This window comes from Anabrus simplex, chromosome 2, assembly GCF_040414725.1.
Source record: "Anabrus simplex isolate iqAnaSimp1 chromosome 2, ASM4041472v1, whole genome shotgun sequence".
Taxonomy (NCBI): domain Eukaryota; kingdom Metazoa; phylum Arthropoda; class Insecta; order Orthoptera; family Tettigoniidae; genus Anabrus; species Anabrus simplex.
Genome location: NC_090266.1, coordinates 533,214,315 through 533,235,010, shown reverse-complemented (window position 1 = coordinate 533,235,010; position 20,696 = coordinate 533,214,315). Strand labels below are relative to the sequence as shown.

Here is a 20,696-nt window from a genome sequence, read left to right as displayed (position 1 = left end):
ATTCCAGCAACACTCTCGAATATCATTTCATTTCATCTGTCATTCATTAATCATTGCCTCAGTCCTTCAAACGTACGAGCGTAATACAAGGACTTGCGACGTCTTCCCTTTCAGAATACCGGGCGAGTTGGCCGTGCGGTTAGGAGCGCGCAGCTATGAGCTTGCATCCGGGAGATAGTGGGTTCGAACCCCACTATCGGCAGCCCTGAAAATGGTTTTCCGTGGTTTCCCCATTTTCACACCAGGCAAATTCTGGGGCTGTACCTTAATTAAGGCAACGGCCGCTTCCTTTCTATTCCTAGGCCTTTGCTATCCCATCATCGCCATAAAACCTATCTGTGTTGGTGCGGCGTAAAACAAATAGCAAAAAAAAAAAAAAAAAAAAAAACTTTCAGAATATGCTTTGTTACAGTGTGAGGTCAAAGAACATCAGCAAACTGTTAGTGACATTATCCTAACCAAGTTCGTAAGACTTCTATTATTTGATATTGCGTGAGCAAAAACACAATAAGTACGGTACCACTCCAAGCCTTCGTCCAGGAAAATCTTTAAATTGTGCATGAAGAGGCCAACTGCGACTTCATACAGGTAATATTGCCGATATTTAATATTACTGATGTAATTTACGAGCTTCAGTGAACATATGACCATACTGCATAGTGTTTTGTAGACTGTCCTCAATAGAAGAAATTTAGAACATTGTGCGTCTATGTCTGCCATCTAGCGGAGAAATTTTGTCGCAGCGTAGTCGCATAAAGGCATAGAGTCGCATAGAGCAGGCAGTATAGAAGGATCGAGACGACGGTGATTCCACCTATTCAATACTTTATGCTATTTGCAGTGCCTATATTTACATTACAATGAGTCGTTAGGGATAGTTTCGACCCTACTTAGGGTTCATTAGATAAGTTCACTGTTTTCTTGAATGTCTTAAAACATTACTTCCTATTAAACAATACAACTAATGTTGTGACCTATATGAACAATATTATAACATGTTTTATGAGGTATGATTGAAGTGAACCATGTGTTATAGTTCTTAAATATTACATGAACGTTAAAATATTATGTGACACAAATTCAATACATTGTGATAAAAGTATACAAATTTGTTAAAATGTCTGAGTACAAATATACAAATGTTTCTAGTAGGTTCTGTGAGTTGTAGTTTGATTGTGCTGAGTAAAATTCGGCACTGGTGCAGAGGGTGATTCAGATAACTTCCATTAAGTCAATATAATGTGATTTGTAAGGGTTCATTAATAGAATTGTGCAAATTGAGTATAAACAAGTCCTTGAATATCTTCTAGGAAATGTAAGTGAACACTGTGTATGGTAGTTTGAATGGATGGAATTCCCAGTCCAACATGGAAAACAAATGGTACCTGATAAGATGAGAAAGGAGAAAGCCAGAATTAACACAAAGTTCGCAAAGAAGAAGAAAAAGATAAAAATAAAAAACAAAATGAAGAAACGCATACCTTGCGCGGCAGTGTGTGCAGCTTGGCCGGTGGTGTACAACTACTGTAGTATGTGGGTGTTAAGTGGGAAAGCAAGAGGATGGGTGGGGAGGTATATGAAGGACGGGGACATGTGGGTTGGGCTGGGTAGTGGCATAGGGGAAGGGAAAAGGTGGAAGGGGAGTAACTTAAAGGAAGAGTGAAGGGTGTGGGAGTGAGGGTAATTGTTTGTTTCGTCTCTTCCAAAGATCACTTCGTTAGCAACTTGGTGCAAGTGATTATGAAAAACTTGTGGATTCTGCCATTTTGTCCTCCGAAGGTACAAAAGGTGGAACTTTTCTTGGAAGAATTCTCTTTGCACACAAAAAAAAAAAAATATTTAGAACTTATGGTTAAGTGAATTTAAGAAGTAGGTCCTGAGGGCTACCGAGAATCCATACTTGCTAAGGGAGATTGAGCATCAGAGGCAGTGGACTGTGAATATTTGGTATGGGATAATCAAAGATACTGTCATTAGCCTGTGCTTTATTGAAGGTACATTAATAGAAAACTTGCATCAGTGCTTGGCAACTGATGATCACTGACAGAGTGCTGAAACAGAAGTTTTACTTGTTCCCCTGGAGGAGATGTGATTTGCAATATGATATTTACTACTCTTTTGTGGCTAGACAAGCTCTCACCACCTTGTTCCCTGGCTGATGGACTGAATATTAAAGAGTACTTATGTGAACTGCCCACTTGTCTGATGTTATATCACTGGGCTTTTTTTGATGCTTAACACTAGAACTGCAGCTGAGTCATTACTGGAACATTTGCTAATTCTTTTTATTTCACTTGGGATCCTGAAGTTTTACGACTTTTCATCATTAATTGTAATAGACATCCACACGTAATTTCATACTTCTGGGGAAAACTCATTAAGAGAAAAATCTACATATACCTAGAACCGCTGCTGGGTCAGATGTGATCCATTAGTGATAGCAATATATCAGTTCATACAACTTCGCGTTTGATGTGTCTCTTGCTTCTTTCTGCTTTCTCAACAATCAAACTCTCTGTGCCAACTGAGCAACTATGCACACCAGCTGTGCCGGAGAAGAAGCAGTCTCTGATATCGGTTACATTACTCACATTTGAATACTCCAAGTATTGACAAAAAACTTCCTCATTGCTTGGTGAAATACAGTATTAATGTACAACTTTTCTAACAAGTTGTAGTGACAAGACATTTTTTTTTGTCTATGCATCGTCTAATGAAAGAACAAAATATTATTGACACCCTAAATGACATTTCAGACCATGAATTGGAAGGTGAGACTTTGAAGTTACGTCTGATGAAGAAATATATCAGCTTTCAGATATTGCCACAGATACTAGCACTTTATCTTCAGATGGGATGACCTGGGTAGTTGGTGTAGTGAATGATGTCATAGTTGGTAGACATTCATGCCATAATGTGTTTAAAGATTGCCATGGCCCCACTGCATAAGTAAAACACTATATGAATGAGACTTACGTCGGTTCATGGCAACTGATGATCACTGACAGAATGCTGAAACATTTTGAGTCATGTACTGATACAGGGGCTTTGTAAATTAAAGAACTGGAAGCATTTTAAAGTATACTATACATCCATGCTGCCATAGGATCAAAGAGCTTAAAACTATATTGGCTGTGGTCAGTGAAGTGGGGTATTCCTTTTGTAAAGGCAACGATGGTACGTGACGGATTCAGGGAAATATTGTGATTGTTTAAAATGGACGTTAAATCTACAAGATATGAAAGGATAAAATAAATTTAATTTGGTATAATTTCACTGCAAATGCACAATGTTCCTACTTACAAGTGTCATATAAAACTATTGATGAGCAACTCTTTCCTTCTAAATGTTCCTGCAGATTTAAACAGTTCATGGCCTCAAAACCAGATAAATACAGACAGAAGTATGTTGTGAATGCTTTCCCATATGTTGGAAGAGATGACACTACTGCCAATGGTAAGCATCTTGGTGACTTTGTTGTAAAGAAACTGATGGGATCTTACATGTACAAAAGAAGAAATGTCACATGCAACAGTTTCTTAATCTTCTTGTCTCTAGCTGAAATCTTGAAACCCAATTAAACTACCCTTGTCGATATTATGAACAGAGCTTGTACGAAGTACCAGTCTTTTTCAAAAGGAGGTAAAGGAAAAGTTGTGTACTGCAGCATTGCTAAGACCAGTGATGCTACACAAACGATTTATGTATCCAGAAGTTCTAACTGAGGGTGGTAAAAATAAGAAACCAGACACCCAAACTTTTTATAAAGGATCTAAATATAGAGTTGATTTGGTTGATCAAATGTCCCGTAAGTACTGAGCAAAATACCATCCAGATGATGGCCAGTTCACACTTTTTACAATTTATTGGATTTGGCAGGAATAAATTTGTGAGTGGTGTACAATGCACTTAATGAGACTAAACTTAAGCATAGAGAATTCATTCTGAAGCTGGGAGAGGAACTAGCTGAAACTTTTGCAGCAGGCAGGGTGGTAAACATGAGCTGATGTACTAGCTCTGACAACTCCAGAGGATTTGAAACAATACATTATTACAGTTTGACGAGCGTGATTCTGAAAAAAGAGAAGCAATATACTATTCTATCCTCCTAATGTACAAAACATGGTAATTTTCTTAGAATAATCTTCCTGATGAAACAATATTTAGCAGCCAAATCAAAGTGAATGTCCTTAGGGCTACAGGTCTTGTGCAGCTATAGTCAATGCAATTATTATCTCTAGAGAATCTCACAAAAGTGCACTGCAGTAGAAAGAAAATACTAGAAGCACATGCTCCAATAAGAACATTAAGCTTGCAAATTCAGAATCAGCATTTTGTATTTCTTCATTTTTGTAGGCAACAACAGTGTTTCTAGCTCCTAAAATGAATTAATATCATAAGCAAATCCAACTGGGTGGTTGCTTATTTATAACTAAGTATGGTACATTGTGCATTTGAAATATTTTCTGGTAACTTCTGGTATTGATTCTGCAAGAACAAGACAGCAGGGCAGTTCTGAATATTTCATTTTGTAACTCTCTTTCCCAGTTACTGCTGAGTCAGCCACAGTTTTTAAGGTAATAATAATAAGAATAATAATAATAATAATAATAATAATAATAATAATAATAATAATAATAATAATAATAATAATAATAATAATAATAATAACCAGATATGCTGTACAGTGATTACACAATACAGCATCAAAGGCAGGCCTCCAGATATCATACGAGAAAACCCAGTTCATGGAAAATCTACATCAACATAGCAAAAAACTCCGCTGGAGGTGGAGAACAGCACAATTTCACAGGTGTTCTCCTTCAAATACCTTGGAGAAATCATACTACCATTGGGACTAGACAGTAGGGCAAACATAGAAAGAGCCACTAAACTCAATAAGGCATATAGATTAACGTGGAATTACTATAACAAGGGAGTCATATCACGTAATGCAAAATTACGACATTACAAAACAGTTGTTTTGCCGGAAGCGTTTTATGCCTCCGAAACTGTATCCCTTGGATGTCACTAAAATTATAGAAATTGAAAAACATGAAAAGAAAATTCTCCAGAAAATTTATGGTCCCACGAGAGAAAATGGAATGTGGATTAAGAGGAGAACAGTGGACCTCTGCTTATTCTGGTTCACTGGTGGTGTACGCAAGAGACGCCTGAAAATCTATGGCCTTATCTAAAGAATGGACAGCAACAGACTCACCAAAAGATTATTTAAAGTAATCAACTCAAAGAAGGTGAAAATAAACTGGCTAGAAGAAACTAAGGCTGACCTCCAAGAAATGAACATCACGGGCGACATCATAGAAGATCGTGGGACTTTTAGCGCAATAGTAGCCAAGCACCAATTTATGTAGAAATCTAAAATAAAACTGGTAGAAATTGGTCCACTGCATGCAAGATGCAACACAGTGCATTCATGAAGAGATTTTGGGAGAAAAAGGAGGCGAAAACCATCAGGCCAATGAACAAGTTCAAACACGCTCTTTGAATGTGCATAATGGAGAAAGAAATAATAATAATAATAATAATAATAATAATAATAATAATAATAATAATAATAATAATAATAATAATAATAATAATATTGGCTTTATGTACCACTAACTACTTTTACAGTTTTTGGAAACACTGAGGTACCAGAATTTAGTCCCGCAAGAGTTCTTTTATGTGCCAGTAAATCTACTGACATGAGGCTGATGTATTTGAGCGCCTTCAAATACCACCGGACTGAACCAGGATCAAACCTGTCAAATTAGGGTCAAAAGGCCAGTGCCTGAACCATCTGAGCCACTCAGCCTGGCAGATTTTAGGGGAAAATGTAGAGCCAATATCTGTTAAGTCATCAGCTTGAACACTGGTTGGATCCTCAAATAGTACCACCAAAAGTTTTGCGTTATAGGGAAATTGCAAAAGTCTATGGCAGGATGAGGTACGAGGTAGTTTGTCATTGCTTTCCTCACTGGGTCAGAGAGTGCTATAGCAGCATGTCTGATTCTATAAAGATCACTTTACATAGCAATTATTTTCATAATATGTATCAACATCATTACTCAACACCGTCCATACCTCAGCAGCTTCCATACTGTCATAGCCATAAATGGGACTAGCACTTTGGTAGAGGCTACATTTTAGTCTGGCCTGTATGCCAATACTTACCATAAACTCTCATGTCAGCTGAATGACTTGCCTCTCCCACACGATTGAATGCTGTACAGCGATAGATCCCGCCATCTTCTACCATCACATTACTGATGTTTACATGGCTGATGACATCACCATGAAGTGTTACATACTGGCCAATCACAAACCTAATGGAAAGAGAGAACAATTTATACTCAGAAAATCTGTATTTGGTACAATCTCACAATTTCTATAAGATAATTTACTTGTACATAGTATTTTAATGATATGGCTCCCCTGTCAGGTATTTCACAGTATTAGCTTATTCAAGGAGTTGAATTAAGAGGACCTGGAGTGCTATATTGTCAATGTCTGATGTACCTTTTCTTCAAAAACTATCCATGACTAACGTATGAAAGTTTTATGTTTTTAGTATATGTACCTTGACTAGCTACTAAAGCATATAAAATTAAAATTTTGCCTCAGGTTTAATAAATATATTTTTGTTTAGTATCAAAAAATATACATTTTAGAGAACATAATTTTTATCAAGATGACTATAAATTTGAAATCAAGCAATTAGAGGCCTTAAGTATATTTAGAACCCTTGAATAAACAAATTGTGAAAGATTCAAGCTCCTACATGTAGTAGCTGAGAAAAGGTACACTGAGTTGTTAAAAAATGCAAACTTATAGGATAACAGCCTCCAAAGTTAGAATATCAAAATAAGCCTGCCCCATAATCTGGGTCATCCTCCTCTTCTTTTAACTGGTTGAGCAGTTTTTCTTGGGCAGCTCTGTATCATTTCCTGGCTTCCTTGATTAAATTCTGAAACTTTCAGTCAGCATTTTGGAGTCTTTCCTTATCACATTGTAGCATGTTATCAACAGTTCGACACCCAGGCTAGCAGTTGACTACATTTCATACATGAGGTACATTAAATATTAAAAAAATTAAAAACTTCCATGTATCATACAAAAGTGATTTATATATATAATTTTAAAGACTAAGTTACAAAGTTAATTTTAGATTAAAAGTAAATTGATTTTATAACCATAAATCTCCTTTTCAGGTCCCCTTAAAACTGTAATAATATTTATAGCACAGTCACAAAGTGTGATAAGCACAATACAATTAACACATAAAATTGAGTAAACAGCAAATTCTTGTTCCATGTGTAATTCTACATTGTATTTACGTTGAAAGTGTTAGTTGTTAGAGGAGTTAATAAGCCTGAAATTTATGCAACAAATGAAAAAAAAGAGAATACTGCTAGTCATCATAGGCTAAAACTAAATGAATGATAATTTCTTCTGTATCATCATCATGGCATACTACCATGACATACGTCACCAGTCAAGACACTTGGTTCAATCCACTTTTGTGGTAAAATTAGTTAACCCTAGCAATACTATAAGACTAGCAAGCAGTAGCATTTGCCAATTTGAGTGACAAATCATGAGGCTGGTAATGGCTATTCCCAGAATTTTAGGAAGAAAGAACCATAAAATGTTATCACCCTTGTAGGCTTACAATACTTGGTGAATCAGTTGTGCCTATTTACTCTTGAAGATATGCAACCTGCTAGGGATTTAATGTAACTTAGTCAAATATTATGCAACATATTGTAGTAATTTTATGTACACATAGCCTGATAAAGGCTTCTGTGTACATTACAAAATCTTCACAAGAGGTAGTGAGCAAGGCTCATCTTAAAAACACGGTACTTTTTATGGAGTGCAGAATCTACTTTTTAATTAATTTTTATGAAATGTTACTTTACTGTACAAACCATATCTACACTTATAGCTGTCACTGTAGAACTGCATAACTGATTGGTCCAAGAGGCTATTTTCTTTTGAGAGGAAAGGTGGGCACTGTACCATAGAAGACATTGTTATGTTGAACCCGAAAATCTACCCAATAAAACGGAATTCGTCTGATAGTTACACAGGTGTTGGCTTTTATTATTTTCCTCAATCTTAAAACATTATTTACATCGTCCAATTTTTTTCAAACAATCTATTCTCAGACCAAAGAGTGCAAAAGTGGTAGGTGCATTCCATTCAGTCTCGGGATGTAACATACCTCCAAACTTTTGGTTTTCTTTATTCCCCTGTTAACAGAAAACCAAAATGAACCAATTAAAAAAATAATCTAACAACCATTTCACATACACAGTTTAAGAAGACAAGAACTTATCACAGAACTTAAGTCCTATATTATGCAGGGAGTTTCACCAAACGTCCACTTTTCATTTTCAATTTGTTTTTTACAGCAGAAGCAACACTTTCATGCTCATTATCTCCATCATTTTCCACTGGTAAGGTATTCTGCAATGAAGTCATCTCCAGTGCGTACAAACATTGAATGGGCCTGATTATGTCCCATCCAGCAGTCTGCACTCGAACTACTCCTATGTTACCATCCTTACCAGGAAACATTTCAATCACTTTACCCAAAGGCCAATCGAGGGCTAGAATTTACCACAGACTCCACCTGGCATAGGACAGTCAAAGCCTCTTCATAGGTGAGAGAGGCTCTTCCTAATGTCCTCTCCAACAACTTCTTGACCATTTGAATGATCCTCTCCCACCATCCACCCCACCAAGCAGCCATGAGTGGAATGAATTTCCACTGGATCCTCCTTGAAGATGTTTCCTCTTCTATCTTATGCCAGTCCAAAGAGTCAAAGGAATTCACAGCTCCTGTGAAGTTGGTCCCATTGTCACTGTATACAACTCTAGGTCATCCCAGCCTTGCAATAAATCTCCTAAAACCTTGAAGATATGCTTCTGTGGAAAGGTTTAACACCAGATCAATATGTATAGCTTGATACACAGCACAAGTAAACAACAAAATCCAAGCTTTCTCTCCACCCCTTAAAATCAACGGCCCAGCAAGCTCAACCCCACTGACCTCGAAGACTGACAAATCTTTCACTCTGTCTTCTGGCAATGGTGCAGGATCTACAGCAATTTTCTTTGACTCAAATCGTTGATATATGACACATTTTGTGATCATCCTCCGTACTGTCTTCCGACCTCTTAAAATCCAGTATTCTTCCCTTAATATTCTAAGTAACACCTCAACACTCACATGAGAATATTTTAGGTGGTAGTCTCGGATTAGAATCTCCACAAGTTTGTGACTGGAAGGCAGAAGAGTGGGATATCTAAAATTTTCCTCATCTTCTCTTTGAACAATTTTAGTCGTCACCCTCAGAAGACCATCTTGGTCCACAAAGGTGCAAAGGGAGTTCAGTCATCTTTCAGTTTCTTCCAGAACCGCTGTCTGGACAAGACACAGGAGCCTTCTCTCAGCCTGTGCTAGTTCTGAAACAGAGAGATCACCCCCACTTTCACAACTTCTAAGTTTTAATGATTTTCCAACAAATCGCAGTATCCATCCCATGAGCCTGACAATTTGAGAAAACTTGGAAAATCTTCTTAGGTACCAAGCATCTCAATCCATCGCTGAGGAATTGATCAATGATTGAGATATTTTTCTTCTCTCTTGTTTGATGATGTCATCATCCATGTTAACCTCTGATGTTGGCCATTCCCCTTCTGCCAACTTCAACCAGTGAGGACCCTTCCAACATTTGGAGTCTATAAGGGCTTCTACAGAACAGCCTCAAGATGGAAGGTCAGCTGGATTCTGCTCCCCAGGAACATTCCTCCAGTCTTCTTGTCTCATCAGAGATCTAATCTCCTTCGCTCGATTGCTCACAAATACTCACCATGACTCATCTCCCTTGATCCAATACAATGCTGCTGAAGAGTCCGTCCACTAAAACTCAGAAATGTTCAAGTTCAGACTTTTTCTGACCAAGCTTGCTAGTCGACTGCCAATACAACATGCCAGGAATTCCAATTGTGGCATCAAAATTTCCTTGAGTGGTGAAATCCTTGTCTTTGCCATGACCAGCTGAATAGAAACAATCTCTTCAGTACTGGTACAGCTTCGTATGAAGACAGCCGCAGCATAAGCACTCTGGCTGGCATCACAAAATGTATGTAAACTCCTGGTTTGTTCAGATTTGTTTACTACAAAACGTCTCGGTATTTGCACTTCAGAAAGTCGCCAAACTTCAGCTTTCCATTTTCTAAACTTCTTCTGTACATCCTCTGGCAATGGATCATACCACCCCATCTTCGAATTCCAGCTATCCTGAATGAGAAGTTTAGGAAATAGTGTCAGAGGACATGAAAAACGAATGGGATCAAAAATCCTCTGAGCAGATGACAAGATTTTTCTTTGTGTAACACATCCAGTCTCATTTTGAGGCCTCAGATAACAGTACAATACATCTTCTTCCTTGTCCCACAATAATCCAATAATCTAAGAACAGGAGACATCTTCTCAAAGGTACTCTCTTCTCCCCTTGAGGTGCGTTCCCAGCCATGCAGTTCAAATCTGGCTCCTGAAAGTAGTTTCATAGATTTCTCAACAAATTGGGTCGTTTCATCCTTTGAATTTGAATTTATTCATGGAGGAATCCTCCCACCATAGGAATCTCAAGAAATCTCTGTCTGAAGGAGCAAAAGAAATTTGCAGAAAGGCTCTTTTTATGTCTGAAATTACTTCAATTTCACGACGGTGAAACCTGACCAGAATAGGTGGAATTTGGTCCTTTCTCCAGGCACTCATTCAGAGATGGAATTTCCTTCCCCTGGCAAGAGGTAACAAACATGAGTCTTAACGGCATGGTTGAATTTTCTTTTAATACTCCTCTGTGAGGTAAATAGTGACATTTATTTTCAATGTCTTGAAAGGGTACCTCTTCAATCACCCTTTCTTGAAGCCAATCCTGAAACACAACATTGTATTCCTGATACTTGTTGTCACTCAACAGTTTGTTAGTCATCATCCTGCACCTCTTCTCAGCAATTTCCAAATTGTCATGGAGCTCCTGAGATACCTCATTCCATGGTAGATGGACTTCATAACGGCCATCCTCGTCGACTGAGACAGTCTTCTTAAATTGATCCAAGGTAGCCATTTCTATTTCTTTCTTTGATGTCTTCTCAGCAGGATCCCTAATTTCCAGGGTGTCCAACTTCCATAAATCAGTGATTGCAGTGTTTAAAGTCAGCATTGATGTTACCACCATAATGGACAAGTCGGAGAGACTGTTCAGAGATAACCTCCCCATAACAACCCACATAAGTGGAGTCTCAACAGCCACTGGTCCACATCCCATGTTTTTATTCTTCCAGTGAGAAGTGTTCCATAGGTGTCCGCTCCTAAAAGTCCAGTTTCAAGCATCCCTTCTCCAGAATCAGAGAAAAACATTCTATTTTTTCAAGTTCTTTCATCCAAGGACCACTTTGGATTCTAGAGACATTGCCACAAATAATTGGTTGATCCAGTACAGGGATCTTACATGTGTACCTGCCATCTAAACTGCTCAACTGTATTTGATAATTAAAATGTAATGCCCCTTTGATTCATTTCCTCCAAACAGAGCATGAATCATGTTTTCAGATCCTGATGGTTCCAGTCCAATGGTATCTACCAGTTTCTTTAATATATATGATCGCTGTGATCCACTATCTATGAGTACTCTTACTACCTGATCCCCTTTCCTTCCTGTGATCTCCACCAACAAGGTCTGCAGAAGAACATCCTGGCTACAGTTTTGGTTACCCAAAGTAGCACTGGCACCTTGCTTTTCATCTTGTTTTTCTTCTACATTTTCCTTAGAAATCTTGGAAGGTAAAGTTGGGCACATTAGAATAACGTGTTTCTTTCCACAGAAGTGACACAGTACGTTACTCTTACAGATCTTGGCAACATGACCAGGTCTCAAGCACTGAAAACAATACCCTGCTTTCATCAAAATATTCTTTCTTTCCACTAGAGTCATCTTCTGTGCCTTGAAGCACTCTTTGCTCTAATGAGGTTTTCTGCAGAATACACATACTGGTACATTTCCAGGATCTTTAATGTCTCCTGTGAACAGACTACTAGCAGTGGCCAAGTTTTCCACTTTGTTTAGCCTAGGTTTATGCTTAGTAGGCTTCTTATTTGCTGTATTAAATCCTCCTTGTGCAAGTGCTACCCTCTGTTCACCTTCTACTTCATTCTTGAGAAATAAAGTTAGTCATGAGAGTTTGTCACAGTATAAATCCTTGGTCGAGTCACTAACAGGGTGATGGACAGAATTTCTAAGCCATATACTCAGCAAGTCTTCAGGTAGAGATGACTCAACTAACAGAAACAAGAATGCTGCACACTTATCAGTAGTCATGCCAAGAGATTTAAGGGATCAAAGGTGGGATTCTAAGCAATCGTAGAGCTGTAGGAGAGTCGGTCTTTGTGTTGAAGAAAGATTTTGAATGACAAGTCCAAGTAGTTCACGAACATAAAATTCTACGAGTAATTCTTCTTTTCTGAATCTACTTTTAAGATACTAAAATCATAATTTTTAGCTGTTGGAGAGAAACTAGTTACCACCTCCCTAGCTCTTCTTCCTTCAACGGTACATTGGATCAAATTTTGAAATTTATCTTCTTTTTCTAAGTCTGAGTCATCATGAATTTGATGGAACTGGTTCCAAAACCCTAGCCAGTACCTAACCTCCCTGGAAAACTTTTGAAGTTTGATTTTTGGCAGTTTGAGTTTTTTCTGTGAGAAATCTATGAAACCATCACTCAATATTTGATTTCCTTCATTTGTACGTTGTGTTAATATAACATACTCCATTGTCTGATGAGCTTCATCTACTTTATCATGATATTCATTCACTTTATTGCATTCATTTGTGTATCGTTCCTTGTCACTGTCATTGAGAAGCACTTCTAATATTTTCTCATCAGCATCCTTCACTTCATTTTCTAGTTGTTCTAGTTTAGTAAAATGCAATCTTACCTTGTTGGGGTCTGTTTCCACCATCACTGCATCGTATGTTTCGTATGTTTTCATGAACATAGCACGTATTGGTTTTCTTGATTCAGTCAACTTATCCATTTCAAATTACTGCTTCATTCACGTCCTGTCCGTGGTCACCACTAATGTTATGTCGAACTCGAAAATCTACCTGATAAAATGGAATTCATCTGATAGTTACACAGGTGTTGGCTTTTATTATTTTCCACAATTTTAAAACTTGATTTACATCATCCTTTTTTTTTCAAACAATCTGTTCTCAGACCAAAGAGTACAAAACTGTTGGGTGCATTCCATTTAGTCTCTGGATGTAACAGACATGATAGGTTATGACCAATTACAGACATATCTATTCATCATCATTTTGTACAGTCTCATGACATTAAAATTTATACCAAAAGGTCTTTCTCCAAATTATAGTATAAACTTCTTCCTCTTCTTCTTTTTCTGTTCTGTTTACTGTTCTCTCCTGCGTTGGGTTATGAATCAAGAACCTCAATCTTTGTCTGTCTCTCCACCACTCTTTACCTCCTTCCAATATTCATTTTATTATTCCTTGTTGCTTCTCTATACTCTCCTCCACATATCCATCCACCTCCATCGAGGCCTTCCTTGTGGTCCCTTGCCTTTTAATTTTTCTGTAAATACTTTCTTTGGAACTCGGTTTTCTCCCATTTGCATCATGTGTTCATATCATTTCAGCTTGCTTGTCTCTATCCTCTCCAGTAACATTGGTACTCTAATCCTCTTTCTAACCTCTTTGTTCTTGATTTTATTGTGTATTCTCCACAGTACCTCTAAGGAAACTCATCTCAGCTGCCTGAACTCTACTCCCTTCTCATTTTGTTGTTGTCCATGAGCCTGCTGTATATTTCAATAGCAGGACATAATATGTCAAATACAGAATTTCTTTGCATTTTCTTTATACTTCTTAGTTCCACAGTATACCTCTCACAATCTTGTACAAGCCATTTGCTTGTACTCTCTTCCTAATCTCCTCAGTCACCTTCCCATCTTTCGTGACTACACCTCCAAAGTATTTTAAACTTTTCACTACTTCTATGGATTTCTCCCTTCCTTCCTACCTCTTACCATCACTACTGTTTTACTCTTCTCTACACTTATTTCAAATACTTCTATTACCTGATTCTACATATTAACTTTTTCTTGTACTGGTATTTCCATTTCATTCTCACCTCATTTTACATGTCATCTGCAAATAGTAGTGACTTTGCTGTGTTTCTTTCCATCTTCTGTTTTACAGAGTTGTAGATTTCATCCATGATGGTGATGAAGAGTATGAGGAATGGAACACTTCTCTGCTGAATTTCTGATTTCACATTAAACCATTTTATTCCTTCCATCTTGTTCTTTACAATACTAACAATTATTTTATATAAAGCTTTCATCATTTGCACTTTTGCTCTATCTACTTGTCTTTTCCTCAGTATATCATAAACCAGCTGCCATGGTACACTTGTTGATGTCTATAAATTTTTGTCATCAACAGATCTTTCCCAGACTCCCAATTTTCTCCATCATGTGCCTTAGTGTGGAGATGAGTTTAAATGTTGATTTATCTTTCCATAAACCATATTGTTGTATAAAGTATGACATACACCAGACATGATAGTTTACACAATATAATTACTACTGTTAGAGTATTCAAGAAGGGCTAAAAATGGGCTATAAGGCATTAACACACAAGAAAATTTTTGAAATGAAAACTTAGGTCTCCAAGTGATTGCAGAGTTATAATGTGCACAGCTGCACACTTCAAATAGCTGTGTGGAATTATGTAGGATAGATAGCTGGCTTCTAACAGCAATGAGGATTTAAACGTTCTTTTGTACCTCTTTTATTTTCATTTTGTACTGAAGTAGGCATCCTTTATTAAGATTTGACCCTCATGGACAGGATATTACTTGACAGAGATGCAAGATGTACTGGTAATGCATGGGAAGCACAATACATATAAGAAAATTATATCCTGGATGAAGACTACCAACTGCGGATACATTTCAAAGGTATAAAAGACACCTGCATGAAAAGATGTCCATTGGAAGGAAACCACTTGTTCAGGGTGCTTAGTGACAATTGATAAAATCAAAGAAGCTGCCCATAATGCAATTGAGAAAAACCCACATACCAGCCATTTTGAGCACTTGCTTCATTAAATCAGTTACGAATCGGATATTGATCCACCATCCCATCAAGCCTCCACCTCTAAGAGCAACTTCCACTATAAGCAGCCCTTTTACGGGCTGCCTAACATGCAAACATAGCAGAGTACATTGAATGTGAAAGGTGATCATAATTACTGTTAGTCTTCAATATTGCGGCTCATATTTGATTGAAATAAATGCTTAAAGATATTCTACCAGTACTAAGATTGAATCTCCAAACACAAAACAGAGCATTAGCTGATAACCACCACAGCCACCGAGCTGTTGCAGTTATCCCAATACCATAATATTTTAATGTCAACCTAGTTTCTGATCAACATGGAGCATTCTTTGTTTACATGTAGCATAGTTTTGTGTGATTATTTGTTATTACCTCTTAATTGCTGGTTTGTCACCAATGAATATGTGTAGGCTAATTCAACAAGAATGTGGAAGTTTATTTTTTCTAGAAGTTGCAGGCAATTCACCAAGGAGTGGAACAATTTAAAAATGGAAAAATTATCCAGGAATTAATGGCATTATGATAAACTATACAGATATGACGACTGTTCTAAGGTTATATATCAACATTTTCACAAGGGATCCCTGCTCTAAATGAATGTTAAAAAAAAAAAAAAAAAAAATGTTGTACTGAATTTACTCTGTGGTTAGGGGTCTGAAAAGGGTTCCATTACAGATGTGCAATATTCAAGGGTAGGACATACCATGCATACATACAGAAAGCAAGTTGGAAAATTCTCTAGAATATTGAGTAATGCAACCAAGGCTGTACCAATATTTCTATTCGTAGGTGAGGAGGAGGAGAGGATTTTTTGGGGAAGGGCTTCAAAAAAACGAAAAATGTAGGAGGAAGTAAAAAATGTTATATTTTTAACCCTTATGCTGCTGAATGAAATTTGGAGCTTTACCATGAAACTTATTAATTAAACAGTAAAAAATGAATTTTTATTTTTACTTTTTATAAAGTGATTTCTTTCTTCAATAAGTGTTGAAAACTACTGAAAAGTAATATTTTGAGTATAATATTGATGCTTTGCAGGAATACACTATAAAAATAAATGGTAAAAACTAGAAAATTTACTTTTTAACATTTTAAACTCAAATAACATAATTTTCTTCTCAAATAAGTATAAAAGACCATTGAAAAGTAATATTTTAATAACAATATTGGCACTGCACAATTACACTGTAATTAATTTTGTGGTAAATTGATGGTAAATGATGTTTCTGTTCACAGAAATACACTACAAAACTGAGAAATGATATTGGGACATATGTATATGTATATATATATACTAGCAAAACCCGACAGACATTGTCCTGCCTCGGTACATTTATTTACCTCAGCATATATGACACTAATATCGGTCGTTTCCAATTACTTTTACATTTCATCCTCTCCCGTTGGGCTGGGAGGGGTGTCCTGCCCCCACACTATTTGATAAAAGCAGAAATAAGTTTTAAGGAACACATCATAATCTTCACATACTGTTGGGTAGGCAACCCGCTGATAGGACTTGTCTTGCGGTTTGCTTATCTTCCCCTATTTTATTTTTCACCCCTTAGTGCTGAACTACCAATCAGATTTCATTCAAACCACTTCATAATCCCTTTCAGATGTAATAAGAACAAACTGTGAAAATTTCAGTGAAATCGGTCCAGTAGCTTTTGAGTCTATTAGCTTCAAACATACCAACATCCAATTTTATATATATAGATGTATGGCAAGAGAGCAATACAAATTTCACAAAAATTATACAATTTAGAAAATACTTCCAAAACCTTTGAGTTCTACATTCTTCCATCTCCTGAATTATTCATTCACTTCAAAATGGACTTTCTATTGATTGAGATAAATAATTAGTAATTACACACTACATAAATACACTGCAAAAACAAAATTTGAAAACTTGTAAGATTTTTTGTTGGAAATTGATGGCAGTGATTTATTTCATCAAAAACATACCTGTCAGAATGGAAAAATCAGTAATTTAGTAGCACATGCAGCACTATTTGTAATGCTTTGAAGTGTGATACTTCTCAAAGTATGGCACAATACACAAGGGCAGATTGTCTGGGCAATTTGAACAAAAGTATCTTCTTTGCTTACGTCAAAAGGCTCCTTTCCTTTTCTTCTTGCAGAATATACAGCACAATATGTTTTGTGTTTCATGTCCTCAAATTGTTTTGTGAAGTGCCTCTCGGCCAGTCTGGCTGTCAAAGTATGAGTTGAGTGTTTTCTTTCTCTTTTGTTTGGTATTTGGTGTTTATAATTTTCCAGGAGGCTGTGAATAATGTTCTCCCAAAACTTTCTGTGGGATAACCATTTTTCTGGGTTCTGAATGTTGTAATCAATACAGCTTTTTATGAGAGCAACTTCAGTTTTACAGTGCCATAGTACCATGTTACATTTCAGTGTAAACCTTGCAAATGGATATGTAGAACAGTAATGATCAAACTGATTGACACCAATCATGTTTTTATTATTCATAACCTGAATGTTAGGTTTTAACACTTTGTATTTTCACTTCTTGGAATTTGTTGTAGCCCAGCACTACCTACTGTAGACAGCTTGTTTTCTCTCCCAGTATCTTGCCATGTGCAGGCCAACAACTTATCATCTTCTGCTATCCACATTCTTGGAGAGTTTCCCCACTTTATTTTCACTACTTTCATGCTCTCTGGCAGGCCGTTCCTGTTGATCATAACAGTGCCACAAGCGCGAGTGAACGAATGCAATAAGTCAATAAAAACTGGGCAGTTATTAAAAACTATACATTTGAATAGAAACTGTCCATGTAAGCAACATGTCCCTTATGTTCCAGAGCACACATCAGTTCCCCCACCAAGCGAGTTGGCCGTGTGGTTAGGGCTTGTAGCCGTGAGTATGCATTCAGCAGATAGTGGGTTTGAACCCCACCATCAGCAGCCCAGAAGACAGTTTTCTGTGGTTTCCCATTTTTATACCAGGCAAATGCTGGGGATGTACCTCACTTAAGGCCATGGCTCCTTCCCTCCCTCCCACTCCTAGCCCTTTCCTATCTCATCATCGCCATAAGATCTATCTGTGTCCGTGTGATCTAAAGCCAATTCTTAAAAAAGGAACAAAAATGAAAAATTCCTTTACCACTTGCAAAGAGAGCCTATTGCCTGGTGCTACCTGTGAATCACATTTGCCAGTGTTTACATTGTATTTCAACAAATAATCTGTGCATGAGTCACATGTTGACTGAAGTTTCACTCCTCAGTTAGGATTTACTGGGTAGATATTTCTTGAATGATAACTGAACTTTAAATATTAGCATGCTCTCTTTGAGAGAGATCTTGCCCACACTGAAAAATATCACCATAAGTATCCTTGGTCAAGTCCATAACTGGTCTGATCTTGAAGAGGAAATCGTATCCTTCGAGTCCTTTTATTATCTAATTTCATTATTGTTGAAATGCAAAAATGACCTCATTGGCTGGTGCTGATTTCCTGAGAAAACTTCAGAAAATTCTGGAGTAGTGGTTAGCCAAAAACTGTCTCAAAAATAGACTCAAGAGAGTGTTTGTAACACATTCCCTATGTATTTCTAGAGCAATTAGTGCCTTGAAATCCACTGGTTGAATGTTAGACCATTTCCAGTAGTGGCTGTGTAGAGAAAATCTCAGAGTTGTGTCCTTTTTCATTAAGAAATAATCATTGATCTTGAGAGTGACATGTTCATAAATTGCTTCCTGAAACAATTAGGTGAAACACTTAAATGGTGAAAGACCTTTGATATTTTTCACTCTGTTAACCCCACAAAAAATTAGGTATATTATTCCAAGAAATAGCTGACCCCTTCATCACATCTCGAACGTGTCTTCACTGCATGCACCAGACTCTGCAAACCTAGGACTATTTGTAGCCTCATTAAACTTACTACTGCCATCATCACTATTACTGATCTCCAATTCTGAACTAATGTTAACATCACGGAAAAAATTAATGACATTTAAAACTACCTACTTCCACATACCAATGATGTACATACAATACACTAGCAGATGTGTGGTGAGAAGGATGGTGTGACTAGCACTGTTTAAAATTGAACTTCTTTGGTCTTCCACTAGGCAGCAGCATGCCACAAAGCAGTGCAAATGCTATCTTCCCTCCTTTCTGACTCAAGTTGAACATGGTATCACCTGGTATCACCTGGTTATAACATTCTGTAGCAGTCCAGTAAAGTCAAATATGTCAGCGGTCTGAATGTGACGACTGTTTGACTCAGATTGACCATGGCAGTATGTGTTTTTCAAATACTTTTTTTTCAGCAGTACAACATCTTTTACAACTCAACAGTTGAAGTGAAAAGGTCAGTAATTTGAGTCACTGATTGATGATGATGATAGCAAACACTCGTAATCGAGTAGGTTTGTCTTCCAAGTAGGATGTCTCTTCATCTATGTGTTCGGAGGTGACTATACAGTCCAATGCGGGAGTTACACAATTTGCCACAGTGATGACAGGTAGTCCCAGGTGGAGCAGTCATGTTATTTCTTTGTCTTCTCAGCATTTCTTTTTCTTTCCTACGTTGCCTCTTGTCATTCGCTGTACGTTGGCGGTTTTCTTCAAAAAACAGTGTGCCGTAATGGACTAGTGATCTCCAGGATGAACGGTCAAGTGCTAAGCTCTCCCAGTTATCAACATCAATGTTACATCTCTTCAAGTTAGCCTTGATTACATCTTTAGATCGCTTCCTCTGACCGCCTACACAGCGTTTACCTACTGATAGCTCAGAGTAAAACACTTGTTTGGGAATGCGATTATTGGGCATGCAAACTACGTGGCCTGTCCATCGTAGCTGGCATCTTAAAACCATCAATTCTATACTGGTGGTGTGTACCTCTTCAAGAACGCTGATATTTGTGCACTTGTCTTGCCAAGTTATTTGCAGTATTCTCCTCAAGCAACGTTGATGATACTGTTCCAGCTTCTTAAGGTGTCGACTGTAGCATGTCCAGGATTCAGATCCGTAGAGTAAGGTTGGAACTACAACAGAATTGTACACAAGAATCTTTGTTGTGATATTGACATCGTGATTGTCAAAAACTCAAGATCTTAACTTAGCAAAGGATGCTCCTGCACGGTTAATTCTGTGTTGGATTTCTGAACCTATATTTGCGCTTGATGAGAGGGTGCTGCCAAGGTATGGGAAGGTGTTTACAACTTGAAGGCTCACTCCATCAATTGTGACATTGATATCTCTTTGACCTTCCCCAGGGGCTGGTTGGTATAGGATCTGTGTTTTGCTGGTATTCAGTTTCAGTACGATCTTGTTGTACGCATCAGAGAAAGCATTCAGGATTCTCACAAGCTCTTCTTGTGTCTGAGCTAAGACAGCATTATCATCAGTGTACTGTAACTCAACTAATGCTGCAGACGATGTCCGAGTTCCTGCCTTTAAACGGCTCAAATTAAAAAGTTTACCATCCATCCTGTAAGTTAT

At 37.4% G+C, this 20,696-nt stretch overlaps 1 protein-coding gene across 1 annotated transcript in view; it reads right to left on the bottom strand.

The window, feature by feature from the left end:
- The window catches only part of LOC136862916 (cell adhesion molecule Dscam2), a 476,298-nt gene that overhangs the window by 304,490 nt on the left and 151,112 nt on the right, over positions 1–20,696 (bottom strand). The window contains exon 5 of the mRNA XM_067139195.2: positions 6,178–6,329. Within this exon, the coding sequence (XP_066995296.2) occupies positions 6,178–6,329 (152 nt within the window). The remainder of the gene's footprint in view (positions 1–6,177; positions 6,330–20,696) is intronic.